The sequence below is a fragment of the Lissotriton vulgaris genome, chromosome 2_1, assembly GCF_964263255.1.
Source record: "Lissotriton vulgaris chromosome 2_1, aLisVul1.2, whole genome shotgun sequence".
In the NCBI taxonomy this organism is placed as follows: Eukaryota; Metazoa; Chordata; class Amphibia; order Caudata; family Salamandridae; genus Lissotriton; species Lissotriton vulgaris.
The window spans coordinates 1,969,381,077-1,969,398,318 of NC_141687.1; the positions used below are offsets into that span (position 1 = coordinate 1,969,381,077).

General features: G+C 42.0%; 1 protein-coding gene across 2 annotated transcripts in view; it reads left to right on the top strand.

Moving 5' to 3' along the window:
- VPS33B (VPS33B late endosome and lysosome associated) overlaps window positions 1-17,242 on the top strand; it is a 792,141-nt gene that overhangs the window by 342,878 nt on the left and 432,021 nt on the right. For both annotated transcript variants that reach the window (XM_086958170.1, XM_086958171.1), the window contains exon 12: window positions 5,679-5,752. In XM_086958170.1, the coding sequence (XP_086814296.1) occupies window positions 5,679-5,752 (74 nt within the window). The remainder of the gene's footprint in view (window positions 1-5,678; window positions 5,753-17,242) is intronic.

Sequence of the window (17,242 nt, forward strand, 5' to 3'; positions counted from 1 at the left end):
GATGATAGTTTGGAAACTCCATGCCCAAACTTGAAACGCGTCGGCAATCCAGCAAGAGCTAACTATATACATTAACTGTGTACTAAAATATATTGCCTCACGCTTGTGTGCTCTTGTATTGAATTGGCTCTTTTTTCGTTTTCGTTTTCCTGATTTGTCTGTATCAAATTGTCTCATTGTTACGTTTATGGTTCAGCACTGTAGTATTTGTGGGATGTTACACTTGAAATTGTTTTTCACATTGCTTCTTATATAGTTTGTCAATTTCATTGTGTCAATGTAGGTTAATGTTTGTTGTCAATAATTGTGTATGTTGTATTATTGATCTGCTATGAAAAAGTCGTTTTTGAAATAATCACCAAGAAAAAGGTATAAATAAATATACCGGACCTGATTTAACTTTTGTGTTCATTGGGTCCCTAACATTGAAGTAATTGAGGGAGGGGGCACATTTTGTTGTCTAGCTTCATATAGGGTCCAGCCCCCCCTCGGCCCCGCCAAGGACCTATCTCCTTTCTTTTTGTACCTTTGACATCTCTGCATATGGCACAGCTGTGGTGCGTGTTTCCTTCCCCACATTGCTTTTGGTGCTCGCTCGATTCAGGGGCCTAACGCAGGCCCATGCTGGGGGCTTAATTTGAGCCTGTGTCTGCCTGTGCGCACATGGGCACTTAATTATTATCACTTGCTTTTTGTGCCTCCTTGCTGGCACCGGCTGCTAAATAATGCCTCTGCTTAGCTGTGGTGAGTACTACCTTTCACATCTCTGCACAGTGTACAGCTGTGGTGCATGCTTCCTTTATCCCTATTGCACAGTACACAGCTTAAAAACTGACTGCACCTTTTAACATTCGCCCCAGTGCACAGCTGTAGTGCGTGCTTCCTTTCCCCTTATTGCACTTTGCACAGCTGTGGTGTGTGCTTCCTTTCACCCTACTGCACAGTGCACAGCTTTGGTGCGTGTTTCCTTCACCCCACTGCACGGGCCCTCTCCATCACACCCACGTGGCTCTCTCGTTTTCTGTTTAATAAATAAGTTTCACTCACAGATGCCCAGGTTTCCGATGTTAGCATTTGTGAACTCACTGGACCTCGCAACTTTTCTTACAAGGCGCGTTCCCTCCACCCCGGCCGAGGGTCAGACCCCACCGCCATAAGCTGGTTTATAAAGCGCCCTGACAGAAGCACCAATGCGCGCTTGTGGTGCCAAGGTTCAGCACTCCTTCCACGGCAATTTCTTTACACGCCTCGACTTCTTTCATGAACGTTAGTTCGTTCTTCCTTTTCTTCAGCGTGTTGAGGTCGCAGGGAAGAACCAGTCCTCGTCGCCAGTGTGGAAGTGTGTTGAATCACACACACAAGACGGTACGTGGGTTTACCAAACTGTTTATTTATCCTCAGTAGAAACCTGACGACCTCAGCCACAGCCTCTCGCCGAGATCCTCTTCACACAGCCCGCGGCGCTCGCTCTCGAATGCTGGTCGCGGTGACATTCGAAGTGATGTCACCGCGAGCAGCTCCATTAGCACGGGGCTGCTGGGGGTGACAGAGGTGGGAGATACCACAGTGGACCTTGCAGCTTTCCTTACAAGGCACTTCCTCTCCACCCCGGCCGAGGGACACATTCCTCCACCACAAGCTGCTGTGCTAGAATGATAATATTATTTATTTTTTTATTCCTAGCAACTTTGGCATTGACATTATTGCCCTTTATTACACTATTTGTTAGTTTTTAAATCATCAGCACAACATTTGTGCCCCTGTGCTGCCCAGACAGAAAGCACACCAGTAACACTGTAACAGGAGGCAGACCCACCACCCCTCCCACACTTCCAACAGAAAGTTCTACAGTAAACAGTCTGTGTATTGTTTCTTATCACTGAATGTTATCTCTCTTCACTAGCTTCTCACCCGCCCCCTTCACTCTTCCCCTCTCTCCCTCCCACTGTTTCCATCCCGAGATTGGTGCAACAGACGTGTTTAGGCTCTGTTAATCTGCAGGAACGTTAATACCCTTAACAGGCCACGCTGCCCAGGTGTGGGCCTGTTTTTCAGCTACACTGATATTATATTGATATGCCAAAACCATCCAAACATCCAACAAGGTGCCTACTATGCAAAATAAAGGACATGGAGCATTAAAAGATGTTTTGTTTTTGTGAATATTGTTAAAGAGTTTTCTGCGGGAGGCCTGCACACTGGCAAAGTGCAGAAAGCCAGCACATTTCACTCTACATAAGGCCTACAGATAACCTGCTGCGTACCAGGCGTCCCTTGTATTACAGCTCCTTTGAGTGTGTTTGTGTGTGTAGTAGTCCAGGCGCTTGAGGCTTGCTTGATCCAGGGACGTAAAGCACCATGGTGCACGCTTCCTTTCACACCTCTGCGCAGCTGTGGCGCGTGCTACCTTTGACATCTCTGCGCAGTGCACAACTGTGGTGCATGCTCCCTTTCCCCACATTTCTCATTGGACTCTCTCAGTCCAGGTGCGTAACCCAGGACCTTGCTGGGGGCTTAATTTGAACCAGTGTCTGCCGTTTTGCACATGGGCACTTAATTATTAGCACTTGCTTTTTGTGCACACTTTCTGGCACCGCTGCTAAATAATGCCTCTGCGAAGCTGTAGTGTGTGCTACCTTTTACATCTCTGCACAGTGCACAGCTATGGTGCGTGCTTCCTTTTCTCCCATTGCACAGTACACAGCTTAAAAATTGACCGCACCTTTTAACATTTCCATTTTTTCAGCACTGTGGTGGTCGCTTCCTTTCACACCTCTGCACAGCTCTGCTGCGTGCTACCTTTGACATCTCTGCACAGTACACAGCTGTGGTGCGTACTTCTGTTCCCCCCATTGCACAGTACACAGCTTCAAAATGGAGATTTTAACATTCACGATTTTTTCCTCACCGTTGTACCTGCTTCCTTTCACATCTCTGAGCAGCTGTGGCGAGTGCTTCCTTTCCCCCATTGCACAGTACACAGTAGTAGCGCGTGCTTCCTTTCACAACACTGCACAGTGCAGCTATGTGGTGTGTGCCTCCTTTCACCCCAGTGCACAGCTGTGGTGCGTGCTTTATTTCACCTTATTGCACATTGCACTGCTCTGGTGCATGCTTCCTTTCACCCCACTGCACAGTGCACAGCTTAAAAATTGACTGCACCTTTTAACATTCACGTTTTTTCTGCACCGTGGTGCGCGCTTCGTTTCACACCGCTGTGGTGCGTACTACCTTTGACATCTCTGCACAGTGCACAGCTGTGGTGCGTGCTTCCTTTCCCCTTATTGCACAGTACACAGCTTAAAAATGGACCGCACCTCTTAAAATGTGTTTGTTATCACTCAGCATCACATATGTATCCTTCACCATCACATAAGCATCACCTCGGAATTAGCGCACCACCACTTCAGCATCACCTCAGTACCATTCCGGATCACCTGAGCATCACCTCCGCCACTAATCACAATCACCTCAGCATCACTCCACATCACCTCAGTATGGCATAAGAATTTGACATCTATTAATTCTCCACAAATAACTCTCCACTACTCCTATCTAATTAAAACACTATTTCACAACATCCACCCTCCCATTGTTTATATCCCACACCTAACAATAAACACTATGACAAAAATAATTACAACTAGCAAGGAAAAATTGACAGCATTGCATAAACAAATAAACTAGAAAACATTTTTTGTATTAATTTTGGTTTTTAGTATAATACTTCAGTTGTATATAATTTTTTTGGTTAGATATAAGGTGACAGAAATAACACTTTTTTTACTATACCTTATACATTTTCAACATGCTGCACAACATTCACAATGCTCTACAACACATATTAAAAACATTAACAAAGCCAATAGCTCTTTCTAAACACTTATAACGTCCCAAAGGCGAAACCTATTGGCTATGCCAATGCTTGTTCTTTTTGGTCAAGGTCAAAGGAATATCCCTGTACTAGCTCAAGGAGAGTAATACTCACTCTATTCTGTCTACACCATATCACATTCACTCAGTATACTAAATTGGTGTACTCATTAAATATCGGTCACAGACTAAAATGTAACGTTTACACTCTTTTATTTAAAAATCGAACAATATTCTCCTTTGCTGTAGGAGACAACATTTTTGTTAAAATTTCAGAAAAATTGTTTTTCTGAAAACATTTGATGTTGAGACATCTCATATAATACAATAAAATATATTAAAACATCTGATATTACATCAAAATTACACAAGTATGTCAAGAAGAAACACATGTACCATAATCTAATCATCGAATGTAATGACACAATACATTTTCAAATAATACGAGAAAGACAACGAAACCCCCTATATTAAATAGAACAAATGATGTTGCTACAGATTAATAGCCTTTACACAAATTATATATGACTTCCAGTGTCCAAAATTGGGGTATATCTGGAGCCCCCTAGGATTTAATTGAATTCTATATTACGTAGTGCGTCGACGCGTTTCGGTGTTTAAGGCCGTAGATATGGTCACACCTTCTTCAGGACATTTTGAGTTCACATGGGGTCATCATGCTCTTGTTACTGGTATCCTTCTCTATTGTTGGTATTAGATGTTAAGGATACCCTGTGGGGAGATGTATTTTCTTTGTTTTCCCACATTTAATATAGCTCCGTCGTCGGCAAATAGTTTGTGATCAGGAGCCTCTAGGTTGAATCTTTTTCGTATTCTATATGTCGACCTTTTGTTTCCTTATGATTCTGTAGGTAGGTGGTTATCCCTCTGATCTTGAATAGTTTTGGTTATTCTTTTATGATACCAGGTTCTTCTGTCATTAAGGGTATTTCATTCGCCGAGGTTTAACATATAGTGCAGACTTTTAGATGAGTCCTTCAGCAGACCTGTGGAACTGGATATGTTCTCTTGGTTTGTCACCTCCGTCTTGACCTCGGGTATGTCTCGTCCTCTATCCCTTGTTCTTTTTGGTTACTGATCTAAAAAGGAAAAAAAGAAAAAGTGCTTGCTTCATTTTTTAGGCGCGTGCAAGCTTCGCACATGCCGCTACAAAATTATGGCTGGCTGCGTTGCAGAATTTTAAGCCATGCTGCATAGCATCTTGGATGTTGTGCAGCATGACTAGAAAAATTAATTGGCAAAGCCAAAATACCTCAAAGGTGGGACCTATTGGCTTTGCAAGTGCTTGTTTTTAATGTGGCTCTCTGCTGTATAAAGTATATGTACCAGTAGGTATAGCTGTAATCGAGGCCTAATGCCTGGAGAGATGGCTCTGTCAGTCCGGTAAGATTTTGTTTGTGTGTTGTGTATATTTTCCAGATATGTTCATTACATATCTCAATATTCAAGTTTTGCCCTTCATTCCTTGATGTGACCATGCCCAATTAGGTACTACAGGTCTGCATTAATCTGGTTTCAGATTTCTGAAATTCTCAGGAATTAAGGAAAAAGTCATTAGTTACTCTGATTTCACAACCTTTGCAGCAGTATTGATTTCACTCAAAATTAGACTTAATGCTCTTTTCAGACATGAAAACCTTTGGAAGGTAGGAGCTGGAGTTCACACCATTTTATAGCTCTAGCTGTGTTACATAAAGTGGAATTTGAGCTGAACAGCAGTGTCTAAATATTTGAGCTAAACATATTTGAAGAATTATTTTAATAATTGTGAAATCTCTCCCCAGGAAGCGTGGAGTTTGGCCCTGATATCACTTCTTCTGAAAGGAGTGTAAAAGTTCTGTTAAACTCACAGGACAAGGTGAGTTGCTGAAAGTCAGTGCTGATAAGTGATGGCATGCTTGACTAAAATGATCTCGTCATTATCTCCTCCCTGTTCTAAGTAAACCTTCTCTACTGTGCACAGTTTGTTGTCCATTTTCCCAAATGTTTTATTCTTAAGTTACCAGAGGGCTTGTGTTCTTGGTAGGAAGGTTTATCAGAAATTGTGAAATTCTGATGTAGTAATGATAGTGTGTTTCTTATGTTACACATTCAGTAAATTAAACTTGGTTGCCATGCGACAAGAGCATGCATGTTTAAATACCCCTTTTATAGATGGTGCCATTTAGGATCTGTAAAGTGCACCAAGGAACCACTTACTCACAGGTGATCATTAGCTGCACAAGAAAAATAAAAGGTACAGTTGTCTTAGGGAATTATGCTTGAGTAGATGTTCATTAGTTTTTTCACAGGTGCACCCGAACACTGCTAACAAGGGGCTGTTTAGACCAAGGGAATTCCTTTAGTTGTGAAAACAGAGACTTAAACCAAATGGAGCATATCCTTGATGCTGTAACTGGATTTCCATGCAACCCTGTTCCACACTTTATATCAATCTGTATCAAAATATTGATAGGGCAAAAGTTAAAGAAAAGCCTTTGTGTACAGTTGAGTGGGTGCATTGTGTGTAGGAGGGCATTGTTGAAGTGAAGAAGTTGCAAGCAGGTATGTGCAGGACAGAGTGAAAACAATTTAACAAGGACAGAGTTCCTCAGAGTGACAGAGTGAAAATAGCATGCTGAAGAGGAAAGAGAAGACGTATGAGATATACAGTGTTTAAGAAAGATGTTGAGAGAAAAAAGAGCATACATGTCTAAGAAAGAGACTGCATTAGATAGCGGTGTGCAGAGGAGGGCAGGAGTGATTGAGACACTTTAGAAGTGAAGCAGTTGACTTACAATTCTATGTCAGTTGATGTATTTAACAGACATGTCTCATTACGGTAAATAATAACCAAACCGTTCCATTAAGTTGCTGATGTCATACATTTTTACAGAGCCATGACTTTATTTACGTACCTCAATACTAGCAAAAAAGAGCATAATATCTACTTAATGTGGGCGGTTTTCACAGATATGATTTATGATCTACTTGTTCTGCTTGTAGAGAAAGTATACACCCATAAGTTTTGCATATGTTATGGAATATTGGGTCTATGTGTTTCTTACTGAATACATTCCAGTATGAAAAGCTTACAGCAAACTGTCATATTCATTGGACAATGTAATCAGTGATTAGTAGTATAATTTGAAATGTCATCAGTAATGTTATTTAACATCCCTTGAGTGATATGTGAGATCATACGTAGTGCATGGCGGGTTGCAAGTATAGTAAGCTGAGTCTTAGCTCTTATATTATCACAAGACCTAACTATAATGTCACTTTCACCCTTGTTTTTTTTCCAGTGAATTTCTAGTTGTTTTTGTTTAACATCAGCTTACCCTATATAACTATAACTTCACTTCAACCTTTAGTTCTTTTAGTGAATTTCTAAGTTTTTTTTTAACATAACGTAAGATCATATCACCATACCCAAGTATAACGTTAATTTTTATATATATGTTTATATATACACGCTCAATTACCACTGATGGCGGAGCACTCTCAGGGGGGTGCTGGTTGCAGTAGTGGTTAAACCGCTTCACATTCTCGCTCCAATTCTCCAAACTTCAAAGAATTACCGCACTCACAGGGGTGCTTACAAAACTTTATTCAGCAGCCAGTGAACAAACGCGTTTCGGCGTGAAGTCTTCCTCGGTGTTCATGACACACCAAAGGAAGCATGTTTATAAAGCATTGACTTTGTGCGTGAAAATAGAAGAAAGCATTAAGAATTGCCACTGAGTTTTTTGCTGCTTTATTGATTCACTTATTTTATTTGAATGAAATCAATGAAATGAGATTGAGAAGACTTTCTGAACATTTGTAAATATAGAATGAATTTGTAGCGACTATGAAAGTGCACTTAATGTGGAATGTAAGGAAGGGACATAAGCTGATACACGGCGAGATTCTGAACAGTACCCGACATGTCTTGCAAAGTGCTTGTGAATATATGGTGTTATATATTGGAATGAAATGTAAAGCCGATATACGGCGGTATAAATTGACATCTATATAGTGAAGATCTTTACTATATGAAGACATTATTCGTGTTTCAAGTATCCTAAGCTGTAAAGAATTGTGTATTTGAATATGAAATGCATGTTCTTTTAGAAATTTCAAAATGACACCGTGTTGGAAGCAGGGTGCTTGTCCCTTCTTAATTTTCACGCACAAAGTCAATCCTTTATAAACATGCTTCCTTTGGTGTATCATGAACACAGAGGAAGGCTTCATGCCGAAAGGCGTTTGTTCACTGGCTGCTGAATAAAGTTTTGTAAGCGCCCCCTTGAGTGCGGTAATTCTTTGAAGTTTGGAGAATTGGAGCGTGAATATTTATATATATATATACATACATAAATTTTCCCTGAAAAAAACAATAGTACAGGGACATTATAGTTAGGCTGACATTTCGCTCGTACAAAACCAGAGAAATTCAGCAGTTATAGCTACCTGAGCTAGCAATAACTCATGCCCTGGCAATGCACTGCTTATGAGCTCACATAATACATCACTCATGATATGGTCAGCGACATTACTCATGACATCACTGATGACATATCAAATGACATCACTGATGACTTCATCCAGAGAAACACTGACACACCCACTTACACCACCATAAAACATGTCATACACTCACTCCCACACAATCACTAACAGACACATTCACAGAACCCATACAATCAATCTTGTCACTCATCCATTCAGCCAGTAACACATCAACTCACCCGTAGAGCCACTAACGGAACTACTAACACACATATACAGCCACTCATGCACCTACTCACTTATCAATACAGCCAGTTACAGATTCCGTTATAGAGAAATAGACACATTTACACACCCACTCATACACCCATACAGCTACTGACAGTAAATTAGTAAACCATACACCTACTCACAAACCTACTCAGTCACACAACCACTTATTACGCAGTTATTAATACATAGACTAATAGATATACTAATTCACCTATACAATGACAACCACATACTTTCCCATGCAACCTCTCACACTCACCCATAAAACCACTCAAACACCCATGTATTCAAACATACAGCCACTCATACACCCACTCACCCCTACACCCACATACATACCCATTTATGCACCAAAACAATGATTTATATACCCTGCAATTCGCCCATAAAGACACTTCTGTATCTGCTCAAACACCCATTCAGCCACTTCTGCACCCTCTGATTCACGATTTACAACCACTGATACACCAACTCAGCCAACTGTGCAGACACTCACACGTCCACTCACTCATACACGCACACACATCCACCCACTCACTTACCTATACAAAAGCTCACACGCCCTCTATCTCATGTGTACAGTCTCTTAAATACCCTGTCATTCTTCTATACACCACTTACACATCCATTCACTTACCCAAACGGATACTTCCACAGCTAGTTACCATAGTATATATGTTTAACACTCAGTAACATTTAGAAAACACTCACAATCACTGGGTGATGTCATCACTGATATCATCTCAGATGTCTTCAGTGATGTCATCAGTGATGTCACTGACCACATCAAAGAAATTCAGCAGTTATACTTAGCTGATCTAACTATGACTCACACCTCTGCAATGCACTGCTTATGACCTCACATATTTCATCACTCATTGCATGGTCAGTGACATCACTAATTGTTTAATTTTATTTTCACAAAAACAATTAAAAAAATAGGTTTCAACAACTGAACTCATGAATAAAACACAACTACCCATTCATACCCAAACTCAACGGGAATCAAAACCTTCAATAAAATTAGTGCAATGCACACTCTGTGAAAAGACCCACTCTAGATGGACAAACAAAAAATATTCATACGGGATGACGTCGATGGTCTATCTTAACCCCTTGTATGCTGATGACGAACCCCAGCCGTCATGCACTACGGTGCTCGTGTGCTGATGACGGCTGGGGTTCGTCATGGCCCGCCCCTGTTCATTTGTTTACCGCACAGCGGCGGAAACGGGCCAGCAGCGAAGGGGTTAAAACATAACATAGGAAACATCTCTAACTGGCAATCAAGTAGAGGGAAGTTGGAGGACCATCTACATCAGTGGCACCAGCAACAATTCCCACCCAGAAAGTCCTTTGAGATGTGCAGACTACTGCAACAGATATGGCTCCAGAATTTTCAAAAATGGCAACGTACAAAACCCCTAAAAATAAAATTTCATAAAATTTCATAAAGAAAATCATGTCACTGAGAAATAAAAGTATATCATTGAATAATACACTTTTCAACTAAAAACTAAAAAAATAAAAAGAACACACCCATTTATTTATCTTGAACATTCTTTAAGAGGAGTTCATAGTAAGCAGATTTGCGCATTGCACAATTTGTCACAAGACATGGTTAAGAGGTACAAATAAAAAATATTTGTGGATTTGGCTCCACAGTTTTCCAGGATGGCATCATACTGCATGGATTGTGGAGTTGTAGTCCATGATGGAGAGCAGTCCATAAGAGCCCTTCTCAATGCTGCAAAGAATCATAAATATGGATTTTTTTTATTTTGGGCCCTTTATCATCTAGCAAAATCAGCATTTAATATCTATATGTTGTTCATTTTATCGTCTTCTAATTTATTGTAACACTACTTGCATATAACCTGCCACATGGATAAGTCAAAGTGTTCCTCTACAAATAAATACTCAGCTAACTATTACCAGTTATCATTATTTACTTTTTCACTTTTTAAATACAAGTCAACAGTCTGTGTTTAAATATTCTAGTGAGTGTTGACAACATATACAAACAAACTCATTTTATTAGACCATACTGTGTTAAAGTTTGTAATCTCTTCTTCAAAACTATCAACTGTAATATCTGTGTCCTGTTCTACAACTCTTCCTCTTAACAAATCTTCATTTTCCCTAGAATCCTACTGAGGACCAAAGAAATGAAACTGCACATCATCACAAACCTTTTCTACACCTCCCACAATACCCTACAAAAGTGCTCCATTTATTTCTTCTAAACATAAAGCTGGAGTTTTCACATAGTACAACCTCCTAACTAAAGTTTGCATTGTTGAGTGGTGTACAACTAACATCCTGAAATAATGAAAGGTGCTTTGGCACACTTTGTTTGATATACAAGCTAGTGAGTGTCGCTGCAAATTAGTATGCTTTCTATTCTTGAAGGGATCCAATCCTTGTAAAGTACTTATTTTCTGTTTTAAACTTCGCCTTGGAAAGATATGTCGAAATGTCCTTAATATATCAATGAAGTGCTATTGAATACTACAAACACTGCTACAATTCCATTTCTATATAGGAGCCTGACTCCTCCTTCCATGCACCTGTTCTCCAATAACTTGTTCTACATTTGTAGGTACCATCACCTCTTCCGCGATATGAGTGCCATTCTTCGTTTCATTACAAATAGAAGGGTTGGCCCAACTGTCCTGGGACCTGGGTAATCCAGTGTTACATATAAAGGGGTCCCAGTTGTAGAATTTCTTAAACACAGAAACAGAAAGTCAACAATAATCAGAATCAAACTCATAACACTCTATTCCTTGAGTGAAATTAATTTATTCACATCCTCAATAATATAATATTGAGGATGTGAAGACCACTTTATCCCTTATGTACTCAATTTTAAAATAAACATCGACAAATTCGTAAAAGTACATACATGTCTCAATACTGTAAATCCAAAAACACTACATAAGACCTATTTCTGTGCCTCTCTACAACTGTGTCACAGGTACATTTAGTGTTTCAATACTTTTCTACTTAGATGTGTTAAATTTAAATTTTGAGAAACACTCCCTATAAACATCTGCACATTAATGTGCATCCCAGCATATAGGTCAGATGGTTCAAAAAGAGTACACATTCCTCACTTAAACTGGACAATACATGTGTTTCTGGTTCCATACAATAATACTCCCTGGATGATTGGATGAGTGCATAGATAGTGCCTACGTGATTCCCTCAGGATATAGGTGGTGCCTGCATCCCAGAGCATAAAGGAACTACATCAGAGGTTCCATAGCTGCATAGTTAGTGCCTGTGTATTCACATAACTATATTGCTACTATCTGGGCGTAGTTCAATGAGTACATAATTCGTGCTTGTGTGATTTGAAGAGTGTATGTGAGGTACCTGGGTGATTAAATAAGTCTAGATATCACAATTGATGTATAATTGTATACATGTCTCTCTAAGAGTATACATTGCTCTGTTACTCTGCGTCCACATGCATCAGTACAATTCTAAATCTGAAAACAATTCTCACATTTTAAGAGCACAAACCCTTTTGCGAATGGCACACCGACATCATTTAGCAAATATTTCTTGTGTCTTTAAAACATATATTCAGCATTTCTCAAAGATTGGTTACATGCCAAGTGAAGCTAGCACACACACTCTGAAAAGACATTCTGCACTATTACGCCTTCCCAAATTTCAACATAGCATGTGGAAAGAAATGCACCTCAGTCACTATATACATGACATTTTCAACAGCCTTGAAGAACATAGATCACAATGCAAACATATATGTGATTACATTAAAGATATACATCTTCAGCCCATCTTTCCAAAAATATATAGTTCTGTGCATCTTTAAGTAAACTCAGTAGTCTCATCATACATATAATTATCTGCAACCAGAAAAACCATATCTCACCATCTAAACATATGCAAACTGGTCATGCAAGTTAATAACCACATTGACAAACACTTCCCAATACATTCCTAACAAGTGCTGCTCACAGCTTGAACTTTGGTGCTGCTGTTTCTCTTGGCCTCACAGGGGACCACAACTACCAGGAGCCCTGCAATCCCTTCCACCTGTGACAGAACCCGCCCACAGCGCTACTTGACGGCTCGCGGCCCCCGCTTCGCGGGAGCCGCTCGCAGCTTGAACTTTAGTGCTGCTGTTCCTCTTGGCCTCACAGGGGACCACAACGACCAGAAGCCCTGCAATCCCTTCCACCTGTGACAGAACCCGCCCACAGCGCTACTTGACGGCTTGTGGCCCCTGCTTCGCTGGTGCGGCTCGCAGCTTGGACTTTGGTGCTGCTGTTTCTCTTGGCCTCACAGGGGTCAACAACAACCAGGAGCCCTGCAATCCCTTCGACCTGTGACAGAACCCGCCCACACCGCTACTTGACGGCTCGCGGCCCCCGCTTTGTGGGAGACGCTCGCAGTTTGAACTTTGGTGCTGCTGTTTCTCTTGGCCTCACAGGGGACCACAACGACCAGTCCCTTCCACATGTAACAGAACCCGCCCACAGCGCTACTTGACGGCTCGCGGTCAACACACCGCGAGACGCGCGCGGGCGTGCGCCGGGCGAAGCCCGGGCCAAGGGCTGGCCCGTTTGAGCCCGTTCGAGACAGGGAGAGGCTGGGCTGGGCCACCTCTCTAAGATCTTGCTTTTTAACGGTGGAAGGATTCTTCTTTTAGGTGGGCCTTATAACTAATATATAACCAACTGCTAAAGCTTCTACCGCCAACAATAGTAATTTTATTGACTTAGCATGACAGTGTCATGATTCAGGCTCATTAGATAGGAAACTACGTCTCCCAGAATGCTTATCTATGTGGTCTGTTTTCTCTTTCTCCCTTATTTCTCTCTGTGTTCTATATCTACTGCTTCCTGCTTGCAACCGGTGCTTGTCACCTGTAGTGCTACTTTGACCTTCCTGTGTCTTGCCTTGGATGTCCTCGTTGGGAAATAGCGGAGCCGATTCCTGTGTGCTCCGCGTTCAGTGACCCTTGACCTGTATGCCGCGCTGATGAGAGCCGCGAAGAAGCTCTCGCTGCTGTAAACGTTTGAAGCGCCGTGGAACTCGTGTGGAGTCAAGTAGGTGGAAGCGTGTGGGAGACGCTTTCTCCTGCACCCAGATGCTCGTCTGAAATCGGACATTCCTTTTGACTTTGGGACGGAGGTTCCAATTTGCCTCTGTTTTCCATTGGGAGTGGTTTAGTGACTTTGCTCGTATTTTTTATGGGATAATCGCAAAGCAAGAACAATTGCTTCGGAATCTCATATTTGAAAAGTCCAGACACTGTGTTGCTAGTGGAACAGAAAACATTCGTAAGCGAAGTGCTGAAATACTTGAATGTTTTGCTTACCTGTGATGGCTTCATTGAATAGCCCAACAGAACTGTGATTCATGGGTAGCCTTCGTTTCTTTTGCTATTGATTTATTTTTACTTTTTTTATATGGTCTTTTTTCTTGGATGTTTGTGGCAGTCTTCTTCAGTAAGTGAGTCTATACATACACATAGATAGACTGATAGTAGAAGAGAAAGGGTGGGTTGCATTGATGTGTATTGTTTATGTCTTTTCTGCAGGAACCCTAAACACAGAACTACGGAGGGTACCTATATGGTCATCGAGGGCTGTAGATGGTTTCTGGCTGCCAGCCTTTATATTTTCTTTCTCCACTTTTTCCCCTTCCCTGGGTGAGGTTCTCATAGGGGAGTGTTTGTACTTATACTCACTTGAGTTACCTTTCCAAGGGAGGGACGAATAGAGCAACGACATCGCTCCTGCCTGTACCTGGATTGCAAGGTTAGTCAGTCTGCCTTGCTTTGTGACAGACAGCACTTGAGGGAAGAGGGAGGAAAGGTGCGGGATTAGGGTATGTGGCCGGAACCCTTGTTCAGTTTATAACCAGGGCCTGATCTGTGCTTGCGCACGAGATTGCCATTACGGAACAATGCCTTTCCATGGTCCCGGCACTCTAAATACGCTCGTCCTTGAAGAGTATAATCAATGCACGTTCCCCAGAAAGGCTGTGCCAGCCTGTCATTACTATGGAACTCCAGTCGGAGAGTGCAGTCTCACAACAAATCCTGATCCCCCCTCCACCTAACAAGGAAGGAGATCCCTTGAATCCCCCCGTACTGTCTGGAAGGACACTGCCGGATCAAACAAAGAGCACAGTAGTGTGCGTGGCAGAAGTGCACAAGAGCTTTCACAATCTATGGACTCAACACAGGGGGGGGTGGAAAGAGAAAAAGAGGAGGCACGCGAGGAGGCAACCAGCACAAGGGAAAGAAATCCAAGACCTTCAAGTTAAGCAAACAGAGTGTGTTGTCACCTATGGACACACCAATTAGTGAAGCCACACATGAAACTGCGCCTACCGTAACTACCACCAGCACGGATGACAATATAATTGACTTAGGGCCATATGTAGGTGGCAAAATACCGGTCGGTAACGTCCGATTTCGGCCGTTACCTACCGGTATTTGTAATTCCAGATGTAGGGGGCCTGAAAATTACAGATTCTGTATATTTACCGAATCGGTACTTTTACCGATTCGGTAAATTACCGAATCGGTAAATGTACAGAATCGGAAATTTGGGATGTAGGTGGCACTGGAAACAGTGCCACAGGCCCTTAGAAATTTGTTATTTACCATGAAATACAATGGCATGGTAAATAACGAATTTCTGTGTACATGCATATCTGTGCATGTACACCTGTGCCATGTGGCACACATACATGCCCTAAGGACATGTATGTGTGTCACATTGCACACAAGCCAGAATCAGGGGTACAACAGGGTGTCAAAGTGACACCCTGTCCCCCTTGACAAATCGGTAAAATTACCGAATCGGTATTTACCAATTTGGTAATTGCCATTGATTCCTATGGGCCTTGAGGCCCATAGGAATCAATGGCAATTACCGAATCGGTAAATACCGATTCGGTAATTTCCGAATATTACCGATTCTGTAATATTTAAAAAATAATTACCTACATGGCATTTACCTAATTGTAAATACCGAATCGGTAAAATTCGTTATTTACGATTCGGTAAATGCTATTTACCTACATATTGCCCTAAGTGGAGCCAGAAGAAGTGCACTGGCAGAAAATAGGTGCCCTTGTCTCATCGTTATTGGAGTCACTAATGGACAAACTGTCATTAATTGAAAACAGACTTGAGAAACTGGAAGGATTGATCATGCCCATCTTGGGACGTATTGAGAAGGAAGTAGTAATTGGTGGCCGTGTAGACAAGTCAGTAGGGGATGGAGGAAGGGACTCTGCCGCCTGCCCCAGTTTGAGAATAGCACCAGCAATGGGCCCGGCCGCCCACCCCACGGGCTCAGATTAACTAAGGGGAGGTTCAGCGAGTGGAGGAATTACAGTCCCGTTAAACGTACAGGGTACAACCCACAGTAATGATAGGGTTAGGGACAAGTACGAGGCGATGAATTTGCATCCCCACTAAGACTTACCCACCGAATGTACCCCTCATGTTGTCGTCTTGACCGGTGTTCCAGAATTGGGAGCTGGTATAACCGGATCCTAAGACCAACTTAAAAACAAGACAACACATTGGCTAAATTTAAACAGACCATTGCCCCAAAATGTAAGGTGTAAACTTCTCTCAGTAAGAAGAGCCAGGGTAGGAGGTAGGACAAAAAATACAGCAGGAGACTGCATTGTTATTAAGTTTAATGATCCAAGGGTGGTGGACCATGTCTGTTGGGGCCCCTGGATAAACTCACGATCAATTGTCCAAGCTCGGAATTTAAGATATTTTTATATTCCACTAGATTGTATACTGAATCTTGAGTGTTGGAATGGTCATAGGGCCAGTTTTGGCAAGCCAAGTAGGTCTAGAGGGAGGGGGGGGGGCAGGGGTGAGGAATGATCCTTGGGTTGGTATATCAGGTGGGGGAGACACATCTGATCAGCAGGCAGTGACAACAAGGGAGGGGGTTGGGTTGGCTCTACCTCTGTACAATAGATATGCACCTCTCCAATGGGGTAGACACCTCAGTGAGGTGGATTGACTCCAGGGAGCGGACCCAGGTAAAGAGAATGCCCCGGTCATGGTCTTGACAAACTTAAAACCACAGGTGGAGGAGGAGGCAAGAAAAGTTTTATCGAAAACATATCAGCTTGCACCATGCAAAATAAGGACTCCCTTAACGGAGGCATCCCGAAGTACCGAGAAACTTAGCACAGGCCCCTGCACCGATGTAGATACAATAGGGAGCACTATTGAATTAGTATCCTGGAACGTGGCAGGCCTGGCATCTAAATTTCAGAATCAAGAGTGGCTGGAATATATTAGAAAGTTCCAAATAATGTCCTTCCAGGAAACTTGGGAGGCAGACCACACTAATTTTCATCTAGTCGGGTACAAATCATTCTGGATACCGGCAAGTAATTCCATGGCCGGAAGAGCTAGGGGAGGACTTTTAATATTTGTAGATGTGTGCTTGGAAGGGAGCTGGGTTGATTTAAAATGGAACTCAGAAGATCTGCTAGGTCTTGGGTTTAAAAATAGGGATTTTAATATAAACCTGGTGAATTTTTATAATTCAAGAGGCTCCAGAGCGAGAGA